Source organism: Colletes gigas, unplaced genomic scaffold (assembly GCF_013123115.1).
Source record: "Colletes gigas isolate AHSC1104 unplaced genomic scaffold, ASM1312311v1 Colletes_gigas_Sc00017, whole genome shotgun sequence".
Lineage (NCBI taxonomy): Eukaryota > Metazoa > Arthropoda > Insecta > Hymenoptera > Colletidae > Colletes > Colletes gigas.
Window position 1 is genome coordinate 4503478 of NW_025106646.1, and position 27921 is coordinate 4531398.

The following is a 27921-nucleotide window of genomic DNA, read 5'->3' on the forward strand; positions in this document are numbered from 1 at the left end:
TCTCTCTTGAGATTTGTAGTTTGATGTTATCAAGAAGTTAGAATATTTCAGATCGATAATATGTAGGTTTTTAGGAACGAGTGAACAGCATTGTAATTGTTGCCATTTTAAGTTTAAGTTTCTATTGAAATTGAGCAACTAAACATATTAGGAGAATCACAAATGCACAGATTTCGAATTTTCTTTATATTAATAATAGCAGAGATGAAGGGTTAATATTCGATCCCTATTTAAAGTGAAATATTAGGTCCTCCCATAAGTTTGTGCCGTTCGAATTTAGTCGATTCTTTCATTTTATAAGAAGACCAAAATACTTAAGACAAGTTTGATTCGACTGAATACAATTAGTTCGTGATATTCTTGTCGGATCTAGTACGGAACATTCTACTTAGGTTATTCTAGAGTCGTCCAAAAACAGAGAATAAAGTATTAAAACAAATTACTGTAGCAATTAGAGAATTCTCTAAAACTGTTGCATATATAAAAAAAAAACATTTAATAGAATTGCTACTAATCGAACTAATTTATTACTTGTTATAATGTAACAAAGAGTCTACCAACGCGTGTTAAAATTACTAAAACTTTAGATGCGTGCAATTCTGAAGCTATTCATATTTTCTGCATAACTAAGCCATCATTAAAAGCGGCAAAGCTTCCCCTTTAAAATGGTTTTTGGTTTATGTCGATTCGATTTTTTGTTTTTAAGATATCGTAATTTATGTAAAGGGGTGATCTTTCTAATTTGACTATCTCTGTCTCCCTCTCTCGCACGTGAGTCGTGACAAATGTGACCGAGTGACTTAATGTTTCTACTACGAGCACGTGCGCTCAACGACCTTGACAAGGTCATAATGGAAGTTCATTGACCTCACGACGTAAACAATAAAAAGTAAACAAAGCTTCGAACCATGTGATCGACTTGAAATAAAAATCGTTATATCTTCGGAACTAATTAAGCTATCGACTTGAATGAACACTCGTTTTAAAGGGCATTTTATCCTCTATCTCACGAATGTAACAACTACTATAATTTATGCTGTCTTCTATGTTTATTTTGGCATTTACTTTGACGCTATGCACCCAAAGAAGTTTCAGCAATTTCTATCGATTATTTCGATCGGTATCCAATAAACGCTAGATCATAGATTATTTATATCATTGAAAATGAGTTCAAATTTATATACAGAGTGTGCGGATTATTATTCCGTAAATAACGGTTTTCTCCGAAACTATTTATATATATAAAATTTGTTTTAAAGAGCGCTTCGTCTTTCAACCGACGAATATAACAGCCATTATAATTTATGATGTTTTCTATGTGTATTTCGAAATTTAGTTGTTAAATAATTTCCAGTTTTATTCAATTTCAAAAGTAACTTTATTCTGTTATTCAAATTCTAACTTTTGTTTAATGTTTGACGCAGAAAGTGTTGCTTACGTTTTACATGTTACGTTAAATTCAGACTTCACAAAATATTTCAAACTAAACTGACCAACAAATCATAATACAGAAAGTTTAATAAAACAATGTTTGTATGAAGAGGGGGCTTTTGAATGAAAAAGAACGATCGGTGGAAACTACAGGTTCGAATATGACGTTAAAGAGGATCGTCAAACGAGTCCCCCGCGGTTCTCTTCGCGCAGATAAAAATAAGGGTCGGTTTCACAAAGAGCTTGGAACCGATCTTAAATTCAAATTCGTCCTGAATGCATAGTTTGCGCGACACGAGCCGTGTCTTGAGCGTTAGCTTTTAAATCACGACCGTTTCAAATCGCCCGTGCAGCAGGGAGGGGAGGTCAGCGCTGATGGACATTAATATTAAAAATTCCCGGGGAACAATAACGTTAAAGAAACGTGATCCGTGAGAGAGAGAGGGGTGAGGGGAGAAGAGGACTGAATGGAGGCGTTGAAAGGAAACGTAGAAGGAAGTTTTCCGTCACCTTCTCGTTAATTCCGCGCGAACGAAGCTAAAAACCATTAATGTAGCCATTCTCCAAGGACATTAGCAGCGGAGGAAGGGTAATTTGCGTTCTATAAAACATTGAATGAAATGTCAGACTCGACGTCCCTTCGTTACTCCGAGCGAAATCGAAGGATGGTAATCTTCGCTATTGCTGACAATTTATTGTTGCGATTCAGCGAACGGTGAATTTCTATATTTCAATTTTGCTCCGATAGAAATGGCTGACCAATGATCGCGTCGTTGGGCTCCCAGTGTCCTTTTTAGTTTGCAGGGTCGCCCTAGATCTCGAAAGAAACGAAGTTAGTTTCCCCGGCTGGGATTTAGCTCGCCGTGCTTTCCATATCGGTTTTTCTCTTTTACAACGGCCATTAGTCGTTAACCGTCATGTTTACAAATTTCTCAATTTTTGTTGCACGGAGATTACGAGTTTATTACTAGCAGTAAACTTTCCGGGAAACTAAAGCTAATTTCGCTAGGAAAGTTACGTTCTAAAGGGCGTCCGTCCTACTTTTTATCAGCTTAAGAAATCACACGGTGAAAACTCCGAATGACTTAGTCGAGCTAATAAGAAATTTCCATAAATGTGGTAATTTCTCGCCGTCGCGGTGATTCTTTTTCGCCGTGCTATCGATTCGCCGCAACGAACCGAGTTCAAGTATTGGTTAAAGATTATCTCGTATTAATTTCATTTCCAAGCAGAAACTATTATCTTCGGGTAAATAACGATTCTGGATTTCTTGAAACCCGTAGAAATCGTTTTTTCTGTGTAATAGCTAGATGACTGCTCGAAATTTGTCGGAGGGAACAGTGGATAGACGCGTTCGAAAGGCGCTTTACAGCGCTAAAAGAGCGCGATTGTAGCGTCGCGCGTGCAAAGCGTAATCGTATAATTACGAATTCGGGAGGGAAATTTGAAGGCGTGGCTGCAAAAGATGATCAACGGCGCGGAAATGCGCCGACTTCGCGAGTGCAAATTGTTGTTCGTTTCGTCAAAGCGGGAACACCACTTTCGAAGTACCATCGCGCTTACTAGAGCAGTTTCTAGTAAATACTCTCCTTGCTTTAATAAAGCTGTGGATCCTTGATCACGAAAACACTCGAGCGGATGAATAGACAGTCGCAGTCGAGGGTTCGCCAATGTTACGAGGTCGAGTCCCTTACGTGCCGCGATAACTGTTTTTATCCCCGCTGAATTAGCGCGCTTCTTAAAATTTTTAACACGCAACACACTTTACGAACATGAAAAGAAAGCTGGAAAAATATTTAACAAAGTTTGATTAAAGATTATTTCCGTCATGGTTTATCTTCCTAGTTTTCTGGTAGAACTGTCGATAGCGTTTCGTCGCTGACGCGATTCGAGATAAGAAATAATAATAAAATGTCCAAAGTCAATTGGATTGTTCTTTTCCCGATCGAATCAATGTACCGATGCCGGAAGAAACTTTGCGCGGAGTTTCATTCGCGAGTGTTTTCGTTTGGAATTTCAGTCCGAGTTCCTTTCGAAATATGTTTTCCAAGTCGGTGCTTTCTAAATGTCCACACGAGTTTTCTTCCCAATGTTACGTAACAAAATGTTTTCGCCCTGGCCCGATAGCCTCGTGTTAAAAGTCCTCGCCAATACATCGGGGACGAATGTACACGGGGATCGCAGGGACCTCGGAAATCTTTGAGAGCATTTGGCAAACTTTCGTGCAAGGCGTTCAAAGATTCATGAATGTCATCTGTAAGGGATGTTCCGTTGGAATCATCCTACTGTGGCAGCGTGAACAATTTTACTTGGCTCCAGTTATGGACCCGATTCAATATTACAGAGTAGCTGCTATAGGAAGCAGAATTAATTAATATTTCGCTCACAAATTTGTATAAAGTCACGGGTATAAATATCTGTCGTACTCTTTTGTATTTTAAATGACAATCAATTCGTTGTTACAATCCAGATAAAGTAAAGTTTTGGTATAACAGTTATACAAGGTGTTCGGACACCCTTGGGAAAAATTTTAATGGGAGATTCTGGAGGCCAGAATAAGATGAAAATTAAGAATATCAATTTCTTGATTGAGGTTTCGTTGAAAAGTTATTAACAAATTAAATTAAACAATTTCAAATCATTCTGAAAAAATTATTTTCGGTTGTGGGGGTCAATTACAATCAATTTTGGTTAATAAACATATTTCCGAATTCCTACGCGTTTTCGAGAAAAAAATTCCTTACCGAAAATACAATGTCTGACCATACATTGATTGATTCCCCTGAAATTTCCCTGCGTATGTTCAAAAAATCATAACTCCTAAACGGATTGGAGGATTTTAATGTTTCAAAATGCAAACAACGCGTATTTTGGTGGAGAATACGTAGAAATTCTAAAAATATTCGAAAAATTGTTCCTTGACTCCATAAAGTGAGAAAAACCCCATAAAAATGGTCCAATATTTCAAACAGCCATAACTCCTACAATAGTGAATGTATTTCATTGAAACTTTTTTCTGAAGTAGAGATCATAGGTACCTATAAAAAAGTATTAGATAACTTTTCTATAGGGCGTCAAACAAAATTACTAAAAAGAAACGAATTTATAAGAAAAATCGACAGAGGGTAGATGCCTAAATTTTTCGATGAAAAAAAAAATATTTCAAATCATTCTGAAAAAATTATTTTCAGTTGCGGGGGTCAATAACAATCATTTTTTATCAATAGACGTATCCCCGAAATTTTACGCATTTTCGAGAAAAAAATTCGAGTAGCTGTGATATTTTTCAACAAAATTAAAAAATTTCGAATCGTTCTGGAAAAATTATTTTCAGTTGCGAGGGTGAATTATAATCATTTTTTATCAATACATATACCTCCGAAATCCTACGCACTATCAAGAAAAAAATTCGAGTAGGAGTCAACAAGATTAGAAAATTTCAAATCGATCTGGAAAAATTATTTTTGGTTGCGGGGGTCAATTACAATCATTTTTGGTCAATAGACATATTTCCGAATTCTTACGCGTTTTCGAGAAAAAAATTCCTTACCGAAAATACAATGTCTGACCATACATTGATTGATTCCCCTGAACTTTCATGCGTATGTTTAAAAAATCATAACTCCTAAACGGATTGAAGGATTTTAATGTTTCAAAATGCAAACAACACATATTTTGGTGAAGAATATGTAGAAATTCCAAGAATGTTCAAAAAGTTGTTCCTTAGTCCCGAAAAGTAAGAAAACCCCCATAAAAGTGGTCCAATATTCAAATGTCCATAACTCCCGGAATAGTGAATATATTTAATTGAAATTTTTGGAGGAAGTAGAGTTCGTGGATACTTACAAAATAGTATTAGACAACATTTCTGTGCAGCGTTAAACAAATTTATTAAAAATTAAAAACGCATTTTTCAGAAAAATCGGCAGGGGATAGGTGCCGAAATTTTTTGGTGAAAAAATAAAAATTTCAAAGCGTTCTAAAAAATTATTTTTAGCTAAGGGGGTCAATGACAATCATTTTTGGTCAATAGATATATCCACTGAAAATATACTGTGTAGCCAGAAATGTAATCTATAACTTTTTAACGAAGCCTCAGTCAACAAATTAGTATCCTTGATTGTCGTCTTATTTTGGCCTCTAGAATCTCCCATTAAAAAAATTGTAGAATATCAAATTAATTGTGTAGGGGGAATCATAGATTCACAACTTTGCAAGATTGTCGAGAAGTACTGAAGTTAAGCAAATAATAGCCGTGTCTAGTTTTCGTATCGTATTTGAATGTAGCAGGGTATTAAGTGGTTGATAATACATAACGCAACGCGCTTTGTTCGACTATAAGTGTTCCAGTGTAACGTTATGTACATAGATACCACTATTACTGCCGTACATACAGAGTAGTATTACAAATACCGGGGAGGCAGAGGATGCGCAACTATTCGGTCGAGGAAATGCAAAATAGTTACTAGTTTAAGTTTCATTTGTTCCACGAATTCCTTGGAGCTATTTCAATTGTTCGAATTATCGCTGAACGTTCCATTTCGCCGCTGAAGCGTTTTCGAATTAATTGTTAGAACAACAACTGTGTCGCGGCAAGTAACATTGTTATTTTCTAATAAGAAAAAACGAGTAGCTTGAAATAAATATTCCGTAGTATCGTTCATCGAAGTTTTACTTGTTTTGACAATCATGCAATTTGTATTTACTTTGATTTCTGTACGATTTTAAAATGTGTAGAATAAACGAACGTTAAACATTGCTCTCTGTTTCACTTGTTATTTGTATTATACAAGCTTAACTCTAATGTTCGAGTTAGCGAACACATTAACGAGGGATAATTGTACCTATTCTCGTAACCTCCTTACAATTCATCGTTCCCTGACATAAAATTTCTTTTAACATTTTCAACGTGATTAATTCGTTCAGTTCCATAGTAAAACGTTTTGACCCATACTTGGATGACGATGTCTGTCAAATGCAACAGTAGTTAGGAGGTCAACATAGTACTCTTAAGAAAAAAATCAGTCGTAATACTTAGTAGACGCACTGTGAATAGAATTGAACGTTGAAAACCGTGAATTTATCGTTTTACAATTCCCCATTAACCAGTCATTTTATATCCATACTTTCGAATTGAATGTTGAAAACCGTGAATTTTTCGTTTCACAATTTCTCCATTAACCAGTCATTTTATATCCACACTTTCGAATTGAACGTTGAAAACCGTGAATTTTTCGTTTCACAATTTCCCCATTAGCCAGTCATTTTACATCCACGCTTTCGAGTCACCCAGTATCCGTAGCAGTTCTCGGAGGATTCACGTTTCGAAAACATCGGCGTGTTTACGAGCACGCTGCACCTTACTTTAATAAGCCGCGTCGAGAAGCAGCATGGCACACGATGGTGAAAACACTTTCGTGGGCGCAGGGGTGAACGAAAGCTGCGAGTAGCGGGGGATGGAAACGTCGAAAGGGCAAGCAAACGTTCGTCTGTTTTCCCTACGCGGTGCTCCTTTAGATTGCGCTGCTGTCGCTCGGGGGTGTCTCGAGTTGAAAAAGTCGAACGAACCATCGAGTTCCGCTCACGAGTCTCCCCTGAACGTTCCGAGTGCCTATGCTGGCACTGAGAAGTTCGTTTCTGGGAAGAAATTTTTAGTCTAAGATCAGTCGTCTCAGTCCTCGAACTCGACACTTTCCACACTCCTCTACGTAAATTTTATTACACGTTTCGTTCATAAATTAGAACCCTCGATTGGTCTCGCTGGGTCACAGCTGATCCCTAACTGTTTTAATTGTTTCGTTCACGCAAGCAATAATTTTACTTTTAATTCTGGATATCATCATTGTCATCTTGTCAGATATTTTATTGTACCTAAGACGATTACTATTGGTTATCTAGTGTCCAGTATAAAAATCTGAAAAGCTCTTTTTTGAAGATTTTGAGCTACCAGTTATTGGAAAGATACTACAATGTTGAAAACTTTTTAACGTGAATTCTTTCTTTTGAATCTTCCGCTGATTCGTTTCGACGACAAAGCCTGACGAAATTTGTCAAATTCTCCGGTTTCAAACGACGTTTTTTCGTCCACCCGATGGAGATCGTAACGGTGAGCCACGCGCAACACGAGGATCGCGATCCCTCTCGGTTTTTCTTCCCTTCGCGTATTCCCCACACCCCTTTGCTGCATTTCCCTCTGCCGCGACACACGCGGGAGTTTACGAGGAAAGTGATGTGGCGGCTCGAAATCGACCAGAGGGAAGTTTAATCGAGGGAATACCGTTGATCCACGAGCTCTCCGAGCCTTTTTGCTAGATAAGTTCGAGCAGGGTGAATTCCTTTGAAAACACGACAGACTTTATAGTTATGATAGCAGCCCTGAACGGCCTATTGGAAACGATATGGAAATGGAGATTCCTGACTAAATTCTGGCGAACGGTAATTTAGCGAGGATGACTTTAATCCTTTCTCAACTACAAAGTAAAAGGAATGGTATACTTTTAACACTAGAACTACCAAAGTTGTCAAAATGATTCATTCGTAATTTCTAATAAAACTTCGGCCATTCATCTGTCACAAACTAAAACCAATCTGTCATTTTAATCCCTTTCAAATACACGTTATTATTCTACATTTTTCAAGAGTAACATTTTTGCAAAGTCCAAGTCTTGTCCCTTCTTTTCATTCCTATCGAAATATTTTTATACTACTAATTTTATCCATTACTTTGCCCTTTTACACAATGTTTTGGTAGCTTAAAATATATACGAATACAAATTTTTGATTGCAAAATGTTGACAAACAACCATGTAGCGAGTACTTAAACAAATTAAAATTATTTTCATTTTGCAGTGATTTCTCTTCTCCCGATGAATCGAATCGAATGTACCAAACAAAAAAATACTCAAAATAACCCCTGCTTTGCACTGAACTAATTTAAATATTAACAAAAATCAAAATTATTAGAAAATGGCACATTAAATACAAAAAATGGAGATTTTAAGGAAAACAACTTTTCTGGAAATTAGAAGTCTTTACAGGTTTATACCCAGGTCTCGCCATCGACTTATTTTAGGCCTTTGTTTTGTCATTTTCATCTCCCAGATCCTTATTTTTCACCACAACGTCATGAAACTTAGGCATTTAATTTCTGAATAGTATTACTTTCGAAAAAGAAATCGATTTTCTAACTGCCTGGTCCCCTTAAACGTACCAGTGATCCATGAATTCTGATTTCCTTCGTTTGACAAACTACTGGTCTTTAAAACATTTTATCCGTAAAAGGAACCGGACTACTTTCAGCATTCACTATTAAATCTGGCATCCCTTGGTCCCTTTCAACGCAATGACAGAGTGGCTGTTGAGTGGGCACTATCCAAAAAGTGGCTCATTATATTCATCGTATGCAGAGGCGGGTCATTTTCCCACTACGACTTTAAATACTATTATATAAAATAATATTCGTTACAGTTTTGAAAGTTTTCTTTTATTTTTCTAATATAATAAATCCCGTGACGATACTCCGATTCGATTCTAGAACATTTTTACGCGTTCACGAAAAGAAATCGGTAGATTCACTTTGGTTCTCGTTTAAACGTAGGTGAACACACGGAAATGGCCCGACCGCAGGAAGCACCGTGGCGAAACTTTCGTCCAAGTAAATTCAAACGTGCATATCACATCCCGCGAGAAGACTCGACGTTTCCTAAAACTCTGCGGCAAGAAAAACGGATTCGGTATGGCTGACTGCGCGCCAGCGGGAGATTTTTGCTAAAACAATTTTCACGGGTCTATTCGATAAAGGAAGAATCCTTTGAATGGACGCGAAATGTTACGGATTTCCGAATTGGCAGCGTATTCTCCGTCGTAATTTTATCCAAGAAGCGGATTGAACATTAGGTTATCTTGTTCAATTAAAACTAACAGCCGTGTCTAGATTGCTTGGCTAACTATTATCAAGATTATCAACGTATCTTACTAATTTCATGGAAAAATTTCGCGTATTTGCAAACTGTCTTAAAACTGTTATGATTTTATCCGAACAATGGAACAGTTTAGTACGCTTATTATTATCGATTTTTTTAAATTTAATTTTAATTTAGCGAGGATGACTCTAATCCTTTCTCAAGTATAAAGTAAAAGGTGTGGACACTTTTAATAAAGTTATAAGATATACAGGGTGTTCAGCCACCTCTGGGAAAAATTTTAATGGGAAATTCTAGAGGCCAAAATGAGACGAAAATCAAGAACACCAATTTGTTGATTGAAGCTTCGTTAGAAAGATATTAATGTTTAAAGTTCCGCCTGTAGAACGGCACTCTGTGAACAGCTGCTTGCATATGATAGTGATTCTCCCTCAACTCTACTTACTGACTCTTCGACAGCCTTACAGCTTTTTGAGTGAGAACAACTATCGCGCGTACGCAGCTGTTCGCAGATTGCCGTTCTACAGACGTAACTTTAAACGTTAATAACTTTTTAACGAAACCTCCATCAAAAAATTGGTATTCTTGATTTTTGTCTTATTTTGGCCTCTAGAATCTCCCATTAAAATTTTTTCCAGAGGTGGCCGAACACCCTGTACATTTTTCTGAGATTAAAGCTGAACTGTATTTGTTAGAAATAGTTCAAAAAAATATATATATTTTTCCTTATTCTTTTTCTGCCACTGCATCCAGATGCAAAAGCAACACACTAATTCTATACACTTTTATTTTTCACTGTCAATACGTGTCAATTCTTTTTTTCTGAACGTATTACTCAATCAAGTTGCAATATTTTTTAACTTTTATTTTAAATACAAACAATGCTCATTTCTTTCGTACGATTGTTTTTAATTTATCCCAGTCGAGAATAGTATCTTTCTTTATTAATCGTCTCGTGCGTGCATTACTTTCGAGAAACCTCGATTTTCTAAAAGAACGAGATACAAAGCGATAAGTAGATCTTCGCAGAGAAACAGAGATCGATTCTGCACGGCCCGCGGTGGAGCTTTTAATTACGATAGGCTGCCGAGCATCGTTTATACGGTTAATTGTTCCACGTGTTTTCAAAGGGAAATAGATTAGTTTCTAGAACCGCGGCGTAAAAGTTGATGCATCAATAAAGCGCACGCTTATCAAGCGTGACCTCAATGGATGAACTTATTATTACGATGAAAGTACATAAAAGTAATCGTTTGAAAGCGCGTTTAACTCTTCCGATAAAATTTTTATTCTAATATCATTGCCCACGGAATAATTCGTATTCGGAATCGGAAAGATTTCGATGCCGATGGACGATTAGAAATATATTTCTCGTCAGAAATCGATCGCGTCGCGGGATAAACTGGATCCCGATTTTCCGCGCAATCTCCTTCTATTTCCTTCCATAGAAACGTTCGATTGCCCTCCTGCCCGAAATTGTATCAGAACGTATCGGATCCTTACACGGGGAAACGAACGGCGTTCGATAAGTATGCATTCTGCAACGGTCTCAGTTTCCACGGGAGTAACGATCAATAAATAACCAAGTTCCAGGTATTGTACATGCACCGGTATACTAACAATGTCTTTATTTCGCTTTTCCCCTTTGCTCCGGCGGCTATGTGCAGGTGGAACAGCTTCATCTTGGCATAAACTGCAGGAGTAAATTTCGGAAAATTCTTCCACGCCGTACGGACTTAACCGGAGAAACTATCCCCGTACGTTCCCGTTAGTTTTACGTTTCTCGAACGAGCCACATTTCCATAATTCAAACCGTATTTACGCGGCTCACGGCCGTATATCCTACGCGTTCTCCCTATTGAAACTTAAATCCCGTATCGATCCTGATTCCTTGATTCCCGGCTTGCTATTATCGCGCGTCTGTGTCCCTCCGGATTATCTATTATTAGCGACGTCACCTAATAGGGGACCGGACTTAATGACGATTAAAAATCGACGGGCAGTTATTAAGGGGCTGATAAGTGGTTTGCGCGGTCCGATTAGCGGTATTGACCCCTTTTCAGGCGCTACGACGATCTGAAAATACCATTTAACAATCCCATTTTAATTTGATCCTTTCGTTTTTTAATTTAAAAATTTCAGATCCGTTTAATTTCATTCCGTCTGTTTGTTGCTATTAAAATTTGGAATGGATTGAAAATTATCGATGAATTTCCAAATAACAGTTTTTGCGTTTAAACCAACAACCCCCATAACAACACGATTTTTATCGATTATAATCGTGCACTGTTCCGACCCAGTTTCTATAGTTATCTCTGGAACGATATCTTCCAAAATAATCGTCGATACGAAGACCTGGTTTCCGTTTTCGCGTATCGCGATGGCAATCAGATTTTCATCCTCCCCGTTTAATTTTGCGGTTGAAATGTATCACGCAATCTTCATTTTCAGCTTCCTCGTTCCGGCGAATTGTGTTCAGTCTCTCAATTTTTTATATCGAACCTCTATTTCTCATCGGAAACGAATACTCCATTACGAATACACCATTACGGGATATTGCAGCTTTTCTATAAAAATAGCTAATTAATTATTTAAGTAATTTTACTTTTACATTGGCCATATCACTTCACTAAATTCGACTGGTTAATTTCCACTGTGTTTTTTCTATTTGTGCTTTTGTGAATATGTCTTTCTTTTATTGAAAAGAATACCTAAATGTAGGATCAAAAAGTTTAAGCAAATATGTACAAGATTTCAATTACGTGGTTATTACACTTGGCATAATTTATGTACTTTTTTATTCCTCTAACTGTTGAACAAGTTTTATTATTGAATAACTCTTAACACAGTACTAATATAAGCGATTAATTGAGACACTTGTGAAAGATGATTTCAACTGGTCAAAAATATTAATTTTGACATAGGAGATAAGTAGACTGCTGATGTTTATGCATTTATGGAAAATTTTAATTCTCAAAAAGCTACAGAATGGACTTAATATGTAAAAATATAAGAAATACTTAAAATAAGATGCGAATTATTATATTTAGAGGTCGAGACAACCCTCTACGAAGCTCCCATTTCATTAATTCTATAAATAAAGATGCGAATTTGCATAAAGATCAGCAGTCTAGAGATAAGGAATGCATAAGATGATCATCAGAAATAAGATCCAACGATTTGCTTGCAAAACAATGTTTGAATACATTTAAATCAACTTAAGAGAATGCAAAAAACAGAAAACTATTCACCTCTACCAAGCCACATTTCTTCCAACATTCCAAACAGACATTTACCTCAAACTTCAATATTTTTATCTGTACACATAGAATCAATTATGCTAACAATGGCCCCATAATCAAATTATTCGTCACAGCAAACAAGCTTAACGATAGCATTAATTTCTTTTCAAATTCCACACACCCTTTCAAACAGAGTACCATTATAGATTAATCAAGTAATTTTCGTTTGCATCTACACATTTTTACAATTTTGTACAAACTAAAGGTAATTTTACATTTCCTCTCACATTTTTTGTAATCATGTGTGCTAAAGGGATCAGCCCTCGGTTACATAAATACATAAATAAAGATACGCTTACATTTCCTCTCATATTCTTTGCAATCATATATGCTAAAGAGATCACTTCTTAATTCCATAAATAAAGATGTGCTCACATTTCCTCTCACAGTCTTTGCAATTATATACACACGTCCTACAGTAGAAGACCCCGTTAAATAAATAAAAACCTAATTTTGTTAAAGTATCCCACACACGTGTTCAGTTTTCCATATTGGAGAGACCTGGCCGTATCGATAGATCATTTAACGGGTTATTAAATTCAAACACGCTTGTTCGAATCGCCTCCCGGGAGCTGCCAATGCTCCCACCCGGCCGCGTTCCCTTTTCAACCTCGCAGTTTATTTCCCCGCGAATCCTTTATCCACAGCCCGCTATCCATCCACGTTTTCCCCGGGTTCCCCAGCGAGCGACGACATTTTTTCTTCTCTCGTTCCGGGCGTCATCTGGAGAGGGCAACTCCGAAGGGAACCGGGCGAGTAGATGAGCGGCAGGATGAGGTAGACGCCGGCGGAGGTGGACGGTAGGTTGTTCGTGCAATCGGTGGGATAGTCCGGACCTGCGATTTGGCAACGATCCCACCGGCGGCTCTCCGAGCTGGACCAGGGCCAACTCTCCTCGCCCGGATAGGGATTTCGGTTCGATGTGCGGCGACAATATTCTACGTTTATACGAGAACCGGCGTATCCCCCATCGCCCTCCGCAGCGTCGCGGTGCTACCAACCCCCAAAACCCACCCGACCACTGTTCGATCCTGCGGGTCGACGGTGCGCAGCCATTGTGCCCCGCACTCGAAGCTGCTGGTTCATTTCGCTGCTCCATAGGCAGCTGAAGCGACTTATCGAGTGACGAAGTATATAGACGCCCCGAAAACCGCTGAACGTGCTGTTGAATACCTATCCGCCTGGCGTACAACGAACGACGGTGACTCCAACCGTGATCGCGAAACTGACGGAGGGTGTCTTCGTACACCAGGAGACGGTTGATGCGCGTCCTTTTCGGGGTTCGTTGATTCCCGAAATGTTCAACTTTCGAGCCAACTTCCTGCAGACGCTTTAGCTTCCGAGACATCTTTTTGCTTCTTTGCTCTTCCTTGCCCTTTACCCCCTTTGACCGTTTCTCGTTATTTCATGGGACTCGTCTCTCCTCGAGACTGCAAAGGTGAGCACCCTGCTTCGAGCGTTCTATAGGCCAGGTGATTTAGTCTGTGTATGTTTTTGTACATCAGTATTCACGTTGAAATACGATAATTTAGCAAATATTACTTTCAGATTAGCGCTACGTCCTCTTTTCTCTCTTTGTTTGCTTCCTTACGAGGCCAAGCTTCCGGGTCTGATTTTTTCATTATTTATCTCTTCAGCTAGGTGTGCAGAATTTCACGATGAGATTGAACTTTTTCTTCTCTGTGAGTACAATTAATAATATTGTTCAGAGAAGATGCACTGTTAAAAGGTGGGAAATACAAAGAAACGTAAGAAGATTCTAATTTTAAGTAGAATCTGAAACAATTATTGTGTTAACACCACGACGAGTATTACTAAAAAATTTATTAATTTCAATACACGTGTTAAGTGTTGAATTAACTCCTTGAAATACGATTCAACGAATACCTTGTGAATGTAAAAATATGTTGATTTTAATAGATAATACTTAATGACGAAGTAGCCTCATGATTGTGAAACATGTCATCAAGAACTCGTAACGAGTCAGACTCATCATTGTATGCTAAGGGGTTAACGGTTGTTGCCAGCAATTAAAGAAACGTCATTTCTAAGGTGCAACGGGACATTATGCAACCGGAGAATGAGGTAAAACAAATAACGAATCGACAATTTTTAAATTGGATTCCTATATTCTGCCATTCGTTTCAATTAAACGCGGCAAGCGTTTCAATGAAACGTTTAACGATATTCCGTTTACAGCCGAATCATCGCAACAAATTCACTGACGTTGAACGCCCCTCTGTTGAATTAACACTTGACCCGTTTCGAGAACTTTGGAAATTCGCTGATGAAAAAGTTTGTTTATGACACGAGATATCCGCGCGAGTGGCTATTAAAAATGAAAGCTTGCGCTCCGACGCTTATCCGTTTCGCCGGGTCTTCGCTCGCCCGTTAAAATTCAACGATACACCTAACAATCACGTAATGGGCACAGGCAATATTTGAGGAAAATCGGCTTACTGCTTTGTCGTTTGCCTGGCATTGTGCGTCCAACTGCCCGCGCCTATTGTAATCGCCTCGTACGCAGGATTAGTTTAATCGATCGATAGGCGAATTGATCGAGTAACGAATCGAGTGGCTGCACCATGTGGTGGTACAAATAAAGCATTACAACTTGTTTCCTCAGAAAACAACGAAAATATCGATTTCATTTGCTTCTATCCAATTATTTGAATACTCCAATCTGATCACAAAAATTGTCATGATTCGACCGTACTATTACAATTATTTACTCGTACACCTTGGGATACTTTTTGACGAAAATAAGTTTTTTAAATAGAATAGTTTTTTAAATTACAAAAGACGATCGTTTCAGTTCATTTCTAAGGGATGCAATACTCTAAAATGGTCAGAATGACTCACTTGTAAATTCTACTAAAAATTGTAAAAAATTTACCATAGTTTTTCATAAGAAAATGAATAAACATTTATTTCCATTGCATTATACATTTCTTCGAGTATCTATCGTTTTAATTTCTTTGGTACAAATAAAGACACCATAATTGTCAATAGTTCTAGTGTTAATCAGCTACTTTCATTGGGTCTTCGAGAGACTCCATCTTCGTCCATCACTTTTCTCTTATTTCAAGTCTTCAAGTTTGCAAACGATTACCTGGAACACCCATATTTTGAGGTCGTGGAAATATCGTTCGCCGCTGATTCGTTATTTTCGCGACGCAGCAGAAAGGTAGAAGTGAAGAATCGACGAAGCGGGGTCTATGGGAAGGCGCCTCCCGTCGAATGATAATGTAATAAGCAACGGTGATAAGGAAAACTAGTTCCAGTCAGACGGAAGCCGCGGAGACGGGAATCGATTGGTCAGCAATGTAAAATTGCTGAGTTAGAAACAAAGAGGGGAAAGAGTAAAGAGGCGTAATGGATATTGGACGAAGTTTCACCGAACAAAAAAATGGCGGAATCAAATCCATTTGCTCGTCACCTTATCGTTAAGTCATAATTGTGCCGCGGCGCTCGATCGTTTATACGGTCTGCCGAGGCAGCGTTAAAACGCTCGATTGCGATAAAAACGTCAGGGGAAGAGTTACGCGGATAGCGTTGATACATAGCTAGATAGCCCGGAGAGATCAAGTTCAATGGATTTCTCGTAAGCCCGGTAAGGAATATCGAAGGCATCTTATCTGGAACGATATTTGTAACCGAGATTTCGGTTCTTGCCAATTTACGCCGCGCTTTCGAAACTGCTGGCTGCAATTACGCCATATTGATTCACCAACGGAGTCATCGAGAAGTTATACAAACGACCTACACGTTATCTGAAAAGTTTCTCTTTCAGAAACCACACTTAATAATAACTGGAGATGAAAAATGAATTTTATGCAATATTTATTTCAGGCTTTTTCTGCGGGTAAATAATTTTAAAATGTCAACCGTACTATGGAATAGCGTCAAATAAAATTTTAATAAAAAATTAAAGAAGCGTGTTTGAAATATTGTTTCAAGTTCTAATATAAAATTTAACGCGACCTAGTATATTAAGTAGGAAAAATTGTTACAATAGTGGCCGTTCAACTTTGTAGCAAAATATGTTTGTTTTAGTCTGGTGGAACGATGCAGCATGAAATTACATCCTTTTTATCGTTGGACAGACTAATAAGTGACAAAGAAAAACAGAAAGGTAGAATTTCCAGTCGAATTTATGTAGCGTGTACGGGTTATAACATTAAAGAGCATGATCCTTGAAGTTTGTTGGATAATTCGGACCTTGGATTAAAGCCCAATTAACCTCTAGACAGACATTTCTCCCTGCTTCTGCATTCGTACTGCTTTTAGGGATTACATTGCTACACTTTTTAGTGTAAGCATACATTTTGTTTAATTCTTTCGAACAAAGCTTATTTCCATTTTCATTATTTAAGGAAGCTCAAGGAGATTTAATTAAAGATCATATTACGTTGACCAACGTTAACAAACTTAACATTCTAGCTATCGTAAAATCTTGGTGGATATTTAAAGTAGCTGGAAAAATACTGCAACAGTTTGCATTAAAAATCTCCTATGTATCCATGAATATTTCACATCCTTCGTAACAAAACATTTTCAACATAATATCAAGTATTCATGTATTTCACAACCAAATATAACTGTACTTTAATATTTTAGTTATAGTAAATATTTGGTAGACGTTCAAAATGGCTTGTAAATATTGTATACATTTTCGAACGAATCAGTTTATAAAATTATAGTTCCGATCGTACCCATGTATTTGTAAAGTCAATACGGTTATAAAAATTCCACATTCTACGTATGTTAAGCATTCAGTAGACGTTCAGAAGGGCTGATGAATATTGCATATCCTTCGTAACGAAACTGTTTGCACGTAATATTGGCTAGTTATCACGTATTTGAAAATGTAATATCACTGTACAAATTTAACATTCTAACCATTGTGGGAGACCCGGTACAAATTCAAAGAGGCTGATGAATACTGCATATCTTTTATAGCAAATTTTACGTATTCGTCTACCTTAATTTCTACAAAAATTTCACATTTTAGTCACAAGTATTTGATAGTTTTACAAAGTTTATCGTAGCAAATTAGAATAGAATCTAATGGACTATTAATTCATGGATATTTGAGAATCCAATATCAATATAAGTATTTAATGCTCTAGAGATTCTGAGCGTTGGGTAAATATCCAATGTGGGTAATGAATATTTCACATCATTTGAAACAGGATAGTTCATAAAATTAGCTTCGATCTAGCTGATTATTTATCCAGTTAATACGATGATTAAAATTTTACGTTCTAGATATTATGTGCATGTGGTTAGACGTTCGAAGTGGTCAATGAATATTGGACACCCTTCGTAACGAAATAGTTTGCACCTAATATTGGCGAGCTGACCAATATCACTATATTTACCATGTCAGTTAACGTAAGCATTTGGTAGATATTGAAACTGGACGATGCGCATTCCACAGTGCTTGTACGAAAACACTTTACACCTAACATTGGCTATTTGTGTATTTGACTATCTAATATCACAAATATTTCAGTCGTTGTAAGTATTCGGTGCAAAGCAACTAATGCATACTGCGATGAATATTGTACAAACTAGTTTGCATGTACAATGGGTTTCATATTTATACGTTTGAAAGTTCAATATCAATCATTCAATGATATCGACGAATATCCTTTTGTACAAAATCAGGTATAACATTAGCTTTGTATCCCCACGTGTATTTTAGTTACATTGCATCCAAAATTGGCTCGTTAGTCACGGTATTTGGCCACCGAATATCGCCCATAAAAATTTAAGATTCCAGTCGTCGTGGAGCGCTTGGTAAACATTCGAAGTGGTTGTTGAATATTGCATATCCCCGGTAACAAAACGGTTTGTTTGTAAAATTGGCTAGCTGATCCTAGTCATATATTTGATCGGTTGTCCTGACATACAAGCACAGTGTGCAAGGTAGTACACCGGGCTAGCCCAACCCCTCTGTCCAGCACATAAGGACGAGAGTGCACTCGACGAGGGTCTCGACAAACGTCATAGCTCCTGAACTTACGAGCACACGTGTACGTGTGTACATGCAAGCATACTCACGTATTTCATTGAAATAGAAAGGGTATTCGCCGGGTACAGAACAGTTGAGCCTTGCTTTCAGGAAGCTCGTCCATCTGTCGTTGAACGCATGAGGTCCGCCCTTGTCATGCTGGCACACTCTACCGACTCGCGAGTACACCGCCTAAAACGCAAATGCGAGCTCCGAACAATTGGCTTCTTCGATTCTTTTCTTCGCCGCGCGTCTTATTTGAGCCCGCACCGGCCATTGTATTTCACCGCTTCCCCGCTTCATCGTCTCGAAAAGAACCGAGTTTGAAAGCCCGAACGCGTGAAAATTTGCCCGACCAACGACGTACACTTCGTCACGAGCACGTATTTTTTAACACGCTGACTGCCAATACAAATCTCACTGTTCCGATCTTAGCATCGTAAAGTGTCAAACAAATATCCTTTTCGTTACAAACATTTTTAAGTTTAATGATAACGTACACTTTTTTTATTAAAATAAGAATAGTTTACTTAAGTATCTGAAGAGTTAATGGAGGTAGAAAGAAAACGTTATGTATAAGAGAAATTTGATTTTAGACAAGCTGAGAGTGGCGTTATGTAATTTTCAAATTAATTTTAGCAATGTTTTTTTGCAAACTTTTATTAAATGTGCAAAGTAGAATTTGTGCACTTTGATTATCCTTTGACTAGGCAAATGTAAATTTTCAAATCTTTCTTTTAATTTCTATTGACTAATTTGTCATTGTCTAATCCATGAGATTATTATAGCAGAAAAATAGTGTCATATACGTATGTATGATGTGGCAGTTAACGTGTTATGAAATAATACCTTAAAAGTAAACGTTACCTTGCCACAGTTCATGTACTCGACGGCTGTTTCTCGATAAAAGAAGAAGACATAATCTTCGTACGTAAACGAGCTGACGAAATTCGGCCCTGGAAGCAGAAGAACCAAACTGTTATGTAATGAAAAACTTCGTCCAAATAAGTCAGCGATTAACCTAATGAAATTTCTTTCAAATTATAAAATTTGCTTAGCGCAATTGCATCTATTATTTCCTAGATTCTGAGTCCAAGAATCAGAGATTTAAAATATGCAACGATCAGAAGTAGACATTTGATAAAATTAATGTGCTTGTAGAAATGATTTTGTAGAAATGAATTTCGAGAGAAGAATGCAAGGAAAAAGTTAGGAAGCTTGTAAAATTTTAGTATTGTATCTCTGAAATTAAACGGGATTATAATATTACTTTTTAACAAAAAAAATGAAAGCTTGCAAAACTTTACAATTTTTTAATTCAAAACGTTCGATTTCTGGACCCATTCATTCAAGGGAGTTTTGTTAAAAGGTAATAAAAAAAAATTTGTATCACGAAATTCTACATAGTTTCGACAATATAGAGTAAAAACTGAAAAATGTACCTTCCCTAGCTTTACTTTATGTTCTCTCTGAATTCATTTCTGCAAACTGAAATACATTACATTCACATCTAAATACATTTAATGATGCTGAAAAAAATTTGTATAATTATTGCATTTTTTAGTTGACTATTACCTTCGTGGACTATATAGCGAAATTAGGAATATGTTACTCGCGCGTAGACCCTTAAAATTTTTAATATCATTTTGTATTCTTAGGTGAATAAAGTTGTTCTTCATTAGCTTCATTAAATTCTAAATATAGAAAGGCTAAATGTAAAACCAGACCAGTGACTCCTGTTTTTTTAGTTATGTCTAACATCCTCTATTTAAATTCCAATTATTCATTTGAGTAAATATGTCTAATTTTTTACCCAATATCATCATCAGTTTTTCGTATTTAAAATATATTTATTACTTTCGTTAACTTTCCTCAAAGGTCTAATATTCAATAAAATAAATATTATTAAATAGTATTCAATTGGTCTAAGGTAAACATTTTAAAATAAATATTTTCCATATTCCTAGCAATTATTTCTTAGGCAATTTCAGTAATTAAAGAGAACTTTAATGATTATATTTCTGTTTGCGTTTGCATCCATTAATGCATAAACCACGATGTATTGTCACATCAATTTAGCTTTGAAGTATTTCACCGGCGCAGAGGAAATTGTCTCTTAATTTCATGCTCATCGATAGATCTTCGATAATGCTGCAATTTAAGAGCACCGTATGATAAATTGCCAACGAAATGGCCGCGTGGAAATTGCGATCGATCAAAAATTTAGGGAGACGAGCTTAACACGGATCGCGTAATTTATATAAAATGTGCATCGCGAATCCGCGACACGATTTACGGGGCTATAATTAAGAAACGTAAAAAAAAACAAAAAGAGAAAGGCGAACAAGAGATACGCAAATTGCTGCGCGTAATTTATGCAAAGCTTCTTACATCGCGTAAGCATCATCCATTACAGAGGAACAACCTGTAACAAATACAATGCCATGCGATAACTCTTTGCGTGCAACGATGTCATAAAATTTTATACGAATACGGTACGATGAAAACGTTCGAGAATTTAAAAACAGAATGCAGACTGCCGTTCTGCTACATGGCATTTGTCCAAAGCGTTGCCATTAAATTGTCGATTGAAATATCAAATGTTACCGTTGCAATGATTTTCCTGGATTTTATAGTTCCCCGCGTAAACAATACCTTGCTTTTTTCACGCACTTGATAGTGACTGCTATTCATTCCTAGATTTACGTTTCCTCTCATATTTGAAACGCGAACAAAATGATATGATATTATTCAAAATTGTTTATTTCTTTTTTTTTAAATCATCTTCTTGCGAGGTGTATGAAAATTTTCGTGATCGATTGTACAGTATTGTCTTGTTATAAGTCATGCTTGCAACGACACAGTGTCACACAAGTTCCATTCTTTCGAACGATCACGATCAAAGTGAAAAAAAAACGTCATGTTTTGTTTCTCGAAACAGAATATAATCGAAGCTCGCTCCTTCGTAATCTATTGCACTTATCTTGTGGCATGTATGAAAATTTTCGTGATCGATTGTACAGTATTGTCTTGTTATAAGTGGTGCTTGTAACGACAGTCCTCTGTTTTGTCACACAAGTTCAATTCTTTCAAACCATCACGATCAAAGTGAAAAAAAAACGTCATGTTTTGTTTCTCGAAACAGAATACGATCGAAGCTCGCTTCTTCGTAATCTACTGCACTCGTCAACTGGAAAAGCAGTGGAGGGGGTAGAGAGATTGCTTGCAGCGAGATATAAACGACACCTTGTAAAGAGACAATATTGTATACAGGGTGTCCCAGCTAAAGTGTGACAGTCGCGATACTGCAATAACTATTGATGATACGGAAAAATTGTTTATATGAAAATTGCAGGATAAAATAGGATCTTTATTCTGGCGTAAACGGAAATTTTATTTATGTTATTAATTTCAAAGATACGATGATGAAGTTTCGTTTTTTAAATGTAGCTATATATTTTTTTTTGGATCATGCGATAGTGTTTTTCAAGACGAATTCATTAACCTGCAATTTATTTACCCGATTTTCATTAGTTTTCAAGATATAACGCTTGGAAATTTACTGATTTTCGGCGAAGAGTGGCAAGTCATAAAAGCGGCCCTATTGTTGCGCTGTTTGACTCCGCCTGTTGAAACCGATAGCAAAGGTCTACGCTCGGAACGGCAGGCCCGAAGAGTCAGAAACATGAAAAGTATTGTCCATCACGATTTAAGTTTGTCGCATCGAGGATGGTGATGTCGCTAATAATTTGGATGATTGGAACATTCATTTAAATGTTTTAGCTGAAGGTAGGTATAAAGACATAACTTAATTTTAATTTATGAAAATATTTTATTATACAAAAAATTCATTCCACATGTCTCCCGCTGTTTGAAATACATATTTCTATGCGTTTCATAAATTCTTTCTCCACGTTTATTAATACATCCCTTGGAATACTTTCACATGCAGTTTTAATTCTTTCTTTTAAATCTGCGGTGCTTCGTACTGGTGTTTTGTAAATTTGTTGTTTAATATAACCCCACAGAAAAAAATCACATGATGACAGGTCTGGTGATCTCGGTGGAAAAATTCGCAAGGATAAGGAATATAAAATTATTTATATTTCAATATATTGCAGCGGAACAGCAAACTCATAAAAGACCAGCGGGTCTAATTAGGTATTTTCGGGAAAGTTGGAATTTTTATTAGCGGTAAAATGTAATAGATGTATTATTTATGTTTGGCAAGGTCCAAGTTTTTCCATCATACAACAAGAGTTATAAAACACCGCTACAAAGCACTGCAGACTTAAAGCTGTCTGTGAAAATATTCCAACGGACATTCTAATAAACGTGGAAAAGAAACTTGTAAAACGAATTGAAACATGTATTTCGAATAGCAGGAGACACGTAGAATAAATTTTTTGTATAATAAAATTCAGCTAAAACATTTAAATAAATGTTCCGATCATCCAAATTATTAGCGACATCACCATCCTCGATGCGACAAACTTAAATCGTGATGGACAATACTTTTCATGTTTCTGACTCTTCGGGCCTGCCGTTCCGAGCGTAGACCCTTGCTATCGGTTTCAACAGGCGGAGTCAAACAGCGCAACAATAGGGCCGCTTTTATGACTTGCCACTCAAGCCGAGACGTCTTCGCCGAAAATCAGTAAATTTCCAAGCGCTATATCTTGAAAACTAATGAAAATCGGGTAAATAAATTGCAGGTTAATGAATTCGTATTGAAAAACACTATCGCATGATCCAAAAAAAAATATATAGCTACATTTAAAAAACGAAACTTCATCATCGTATCTTTGAAATTAATAACATAAATAAAATTTCCGTTTATGCCAGAATAAAGATCCTATTTTATCCTGCAATTTTCATATAAACAATTTTTCCGTATCATCAATAGTTATTGCAGTATCGCGACTGTCACACTTTAGCTGGGACACCCTGTAGTTTGGGCCACGATATAGCGAGGTCGTAAGTTCTTGAGAGTCAGCACCGACTCTGCTGCGGCACTTATTGTTAGGACCGTACATGACATCTTGCTTGAGGGTGTCTTCCTGAATGTCTTCCTGTGTTAACTGCACTACCTTTTTTCATTTTCTACCCGCATATATTTTGAGCAGGTAAATTAAAATATTAAAGACTCCAATAAGACCTTTACCTCTAACGGTACCTCTAAAAAAGGTTTTCTAAAAATGGCGACACTGGATAAAATATTTCTTCGTACGGTCCTGACTATGGTCTAAAGTCCTTTTCAAGCACGTTTACTTTGACGCCTACCCGATTTTACGAGCTCGCTATATCGTGGCCCGGTCTATACATCGTTGATGAAGTTAACCCCTTGACGTACAATTTAATTTCAAATAATTTATCAAACGTGTACTATTTAATTTTGTTTAAATTTGTACGTATAAAGAATGGCCACGAAAAAGAATAGATTTGTCACATGAATACCTCTTAAATGTAACAATGTGTTGATTATAATATATAAGACTCGATGACGAGTGAGTAGCCTCATGACTGTGAAACTTGACATCAAGAATTTGTAACGAGTCAGACTCGTAATTGTACGGCAAGGGGTTAATTGGAATTTTATTATTGCTTCCCAAACAATAAAACCTGCCCAGCTGCAGGGGCCACGTTAAGAAACAATGGCCTAGATGAAAAGACAGAGTCGTGAATTTGAATAGTCGGGAACGGCAGGCAGAAAATCGCGAACAATTTGGATCCAGCGTTATAGGAACGCCGGGGCGTGCTGCCTTACCAACGCACGAATATTCTAATGTAATTAGCGTGACTTCCATTACCGTTTAGCTGGTTCAGATCCGAGCGCTCGGTACGTATCTTCTCCCTGTGAATCAGCGGCTCGCCGCCTGAGAAGTCGGCCACTGTCGCGGCGTACAGCTGTCCCTCTGAAACATGCATAAACGCCCGTGTCAGTCTAGTCGCATCTCTCTAACATTTGCCTGTTAAACGAGTCGGCTAGGCGGCAGTCGACGACGGTAAAGACACCTTCGAGTTAATTTCCACGTCCTGTCGTGTCACACGGAAACGGTTCGCGGAATGCACTTTGCTAGGAGCTTCCGTCGCGCGGCGTATGCCTGCGGGTAATCATCGTACATTGTCGTACCTCTGTCGCGAGCGAGGCATCCCGGGGACCGTAGTCCTCGCAGAGTATCTCGCGTTCAGACCCGGCAATTAAAGAGCGCTAAATTTCGCTTGGGACATATGTACGTACCAACGGTACGTATAATCCTTCGTGTTCATTTCGACTGCACCCGTCGTGTAGATATTATAGATGAGACTGTCGTATATCAACTGCGAGACTCACGGATACTTGTTACGCTATGCAAATCGCATAATCTTTCGACACGGTTTACGCTTCCGATAGTTGTTTCTTACGCGCTACTTGAACGTCACGGTCAATAGTGTCTCGATATATGACCAACGATGGGAACCGTTCCGTGTTTCGAAGGTAACAAAACGAATTATTTGGATACTACATATACAAGGTGTTCGGCCACCTCTGGGAAAAATTTTAATGGGCGACACTAGACGCCAAAATAAGACGAAAATCAAGAATACCAATTTGTTGATTGAGGCTTCATTAAAAAGTTATTAACGCTTAAAGTTTCGCCTGTAGAACGGTAATCTGCGAAAATTATTTTTTCACTATTAGAATTTCGAATCGTTAAAATTCCTCAATCCGTTCAGAAGTTATGATTTTTAAAACATACGCATGAAGTTTCAAGGCAACATTTCTGGCCACACATTATATTTTCAGTAAAGAATTTTTTTCTCGAAACTGCGTAGGATTTTAGGGGTATATGTATTCACCAAAAATGATTGTAATTGACCCCCACAACTAAAAATAATTTTTCCAGAACGATTTAAAATTTTTTAATTTTCTCGAAAAATCTCTCGACCTACTCGAATTTTTTTCTTGAAAGTGCGTAGGATTTCGGAGGTATGTCTTTTCACAAAAATTTATTGTAATTGACCCCTGAAACCGAAAATAATTTTTTTACAACGATTTAAAATTTTTTTTCCGTCGAACCTGTCGATTTTTCTTAAAAATTAGTTTTTCATTTTTAATACATTTGTCTGGCATCCTATGAAAATTTCGTTTTATACTTTTTTATAGGTATCCATGAGCACTACTTCAGAAAAAAATTTCATTGAAATATATTCACTATTGTAGGAGTTATGGCCGTTTGAAAATTGGACCACTTTTATGGGGTTTTTCTTACTTTATGGTGTTAAGGGATAACTTTTCGAATATTTTTTGAATTTCTACATATTCTTCGCCAAAATAAGTGTTGTTTGCATTTTGAAACATTAAAATCCTCCAATCCGTTTAGGAGTTATGATTTTTTAAACATACGCATGAAATTTCAGGGGAATCAATCAATGTATGTATGGTCAGACATTGTATTTTCGGTAAGGAATTTTTTTCTCGAAAACGCGTAGGAATTCGGAAATATGTCTATTGACCAAAAATGATTGTAATTGACCCCCGCAACCAAAAATAATTTTTTTAGAACGATTTAAAAATTTTTAATTTAATCGAAAAATTTCACACCTTCTCGAATTTTTTTCTCGAAAATGCATAGGATTTCGGGGGTATGTCAATTCACCAAAAATGATTGTAATTGACCCCCGCAACCAAAAATAATTTTTTCAGAATGATTTGAAATTTTTTAGTAGTTTTTTAACGAAGCCTCAATCAAGAAATTGATATTCTTAATTTTCGTCTTATTTTAGCGTCTAGAATTTCCCATTAAAATTTTTCCCAAGGGTGGCCGAACACCCTGTATATAAATTAAATAGAAAAACGATAATGTTTCTTACTTTTTGCAATAGTTCAACACTTGCAATAGAGCCAAGTACACGTAATAGAATTTATGACAGGACTGGTTATACTGTGCTCAAACGATTCTGTCCGTACTATTAGAGCGGCGCGAAGTTAGGTGCATTTTGACTTTCAATTGGTGGAATATGCGACATCAATTGTACCAATCGGAAGTCAGGACCCGTTCCTGACCATTTGCAATTGTAGAGATAGATTCCTTTGAACCAGAAAGCCTTATGCGTAGATACAGGGATCCACGGATGTACGCGAAATTATGGTTGGACGCATAGATATTCGCATAAACTTCATCTCTTATTATTATTGCGAAGTTCGTTAGATTGGAACGTTTTTGTTGCGAATAATTTGAATAATGTTTAATTAAAAATAGTCTGATCTTGGTTTATAAGGGCACAATGACAAATATGGAATATTTTATTCTCAGTCTTGGGTAAAATTCGATCTCTTTGGAATCGAACAGCGATGGCGACAACTTCGCTCCAGGCTCCGGACTGGGTACGATGCTACGGAACTTATCGGAAATACTTTAATGAAACGCACCTTGAAAGGCACTTTAATTAACTAGTCACTGTGCAATTACTTCGGGAAGCAACGATTTTACACAGATGTTTGGGTATGTAATCTGGATACATACACTCACTCGGTGCTCTCGACGCAGTTGTATCAAAGTAGAGAAAAGTAAAGCGGATCTTTGTGTCACGAGAGCTAACTAAGTAGATCCAATTTCACTGGAAAATATTCTCTTCGAAGCTGTGTAATTGAATTACTTTGTTACTGCTTATATACATACCAAACTTAGTTAACAGCCAGTTAGGATTAAATTAGTGATAGAAAAAATAAAATAAACATGCCTCAAACTCGTATAACGAAGCAATATAGAAATCGAATTTGATAAAATTAGATAGTTTTACAAAAATATGGCGGAACGTACAACTTATACATTATATATTTCTGATACTTTAATTGAAATGTGAAAGTTTAATGTTACGTACTTCGAGAATGAAAAAATTTTATTGAAGAAACATTCATTATAGAGTTTGTTTAGAGTTTTAAACGAGATAAGATTATAAAAAGAGAAATCGCTCGAGTCGGTACATTAATTAATCAAATGTATCGCGTTAAATATTCTTCGTAAAATATCTGTTTTAAAAGGAGGGAAAGGTCCGTTGTAATTCAATGCTACCGGAGCACTTCATGCAAAACTCATGCTTGCCCAATGCAGGTTGAAATTTTCGAGTTTCAAGATTTACTACCGGTTGTAACAAATTCCGGATCTCTGCCGTGCAACATACATGTTTATATCGTATCATCTTCCTCCTTCAAAGGGTGATACTTTATTCATGCGGAAACATTTCTCAGCGGCCGTCTCGAATA

At 37.0% G+C, this 27921-nt stretch overlaps 1 protein-coding gene across 2 annotated transcripts in view; it reads right to left on the reverse strand.

Annotated features, from left to right (window-relative positions):
- Positions 1-27921, reverse strand: part of LOC122400385 (semaphorin-1A-like) — a 502715-nt gene that overhangs the window by 19515 nt on the left and 455279 nt on the right. For both annotated transcript variants that reach the window (XM_043401831.1, XM_043401830.1), the window contains exons 7-9: positions 24485-24589; positions 19542-19630; positions 18725-18866 (exon numbers count right to left, since the gene is read on the reverse strand). In XM_043401831.1, coding sequence (XP_043257766.1) covers positions 18725-18866; positions 19542-19630; positions 24485-24589 — 336 coding nt within the window. The remainder of the gene's footprint in view (positions 1-18724; positions 18867-19541; positions 19631-24484; positions 24590-27921) is intronic.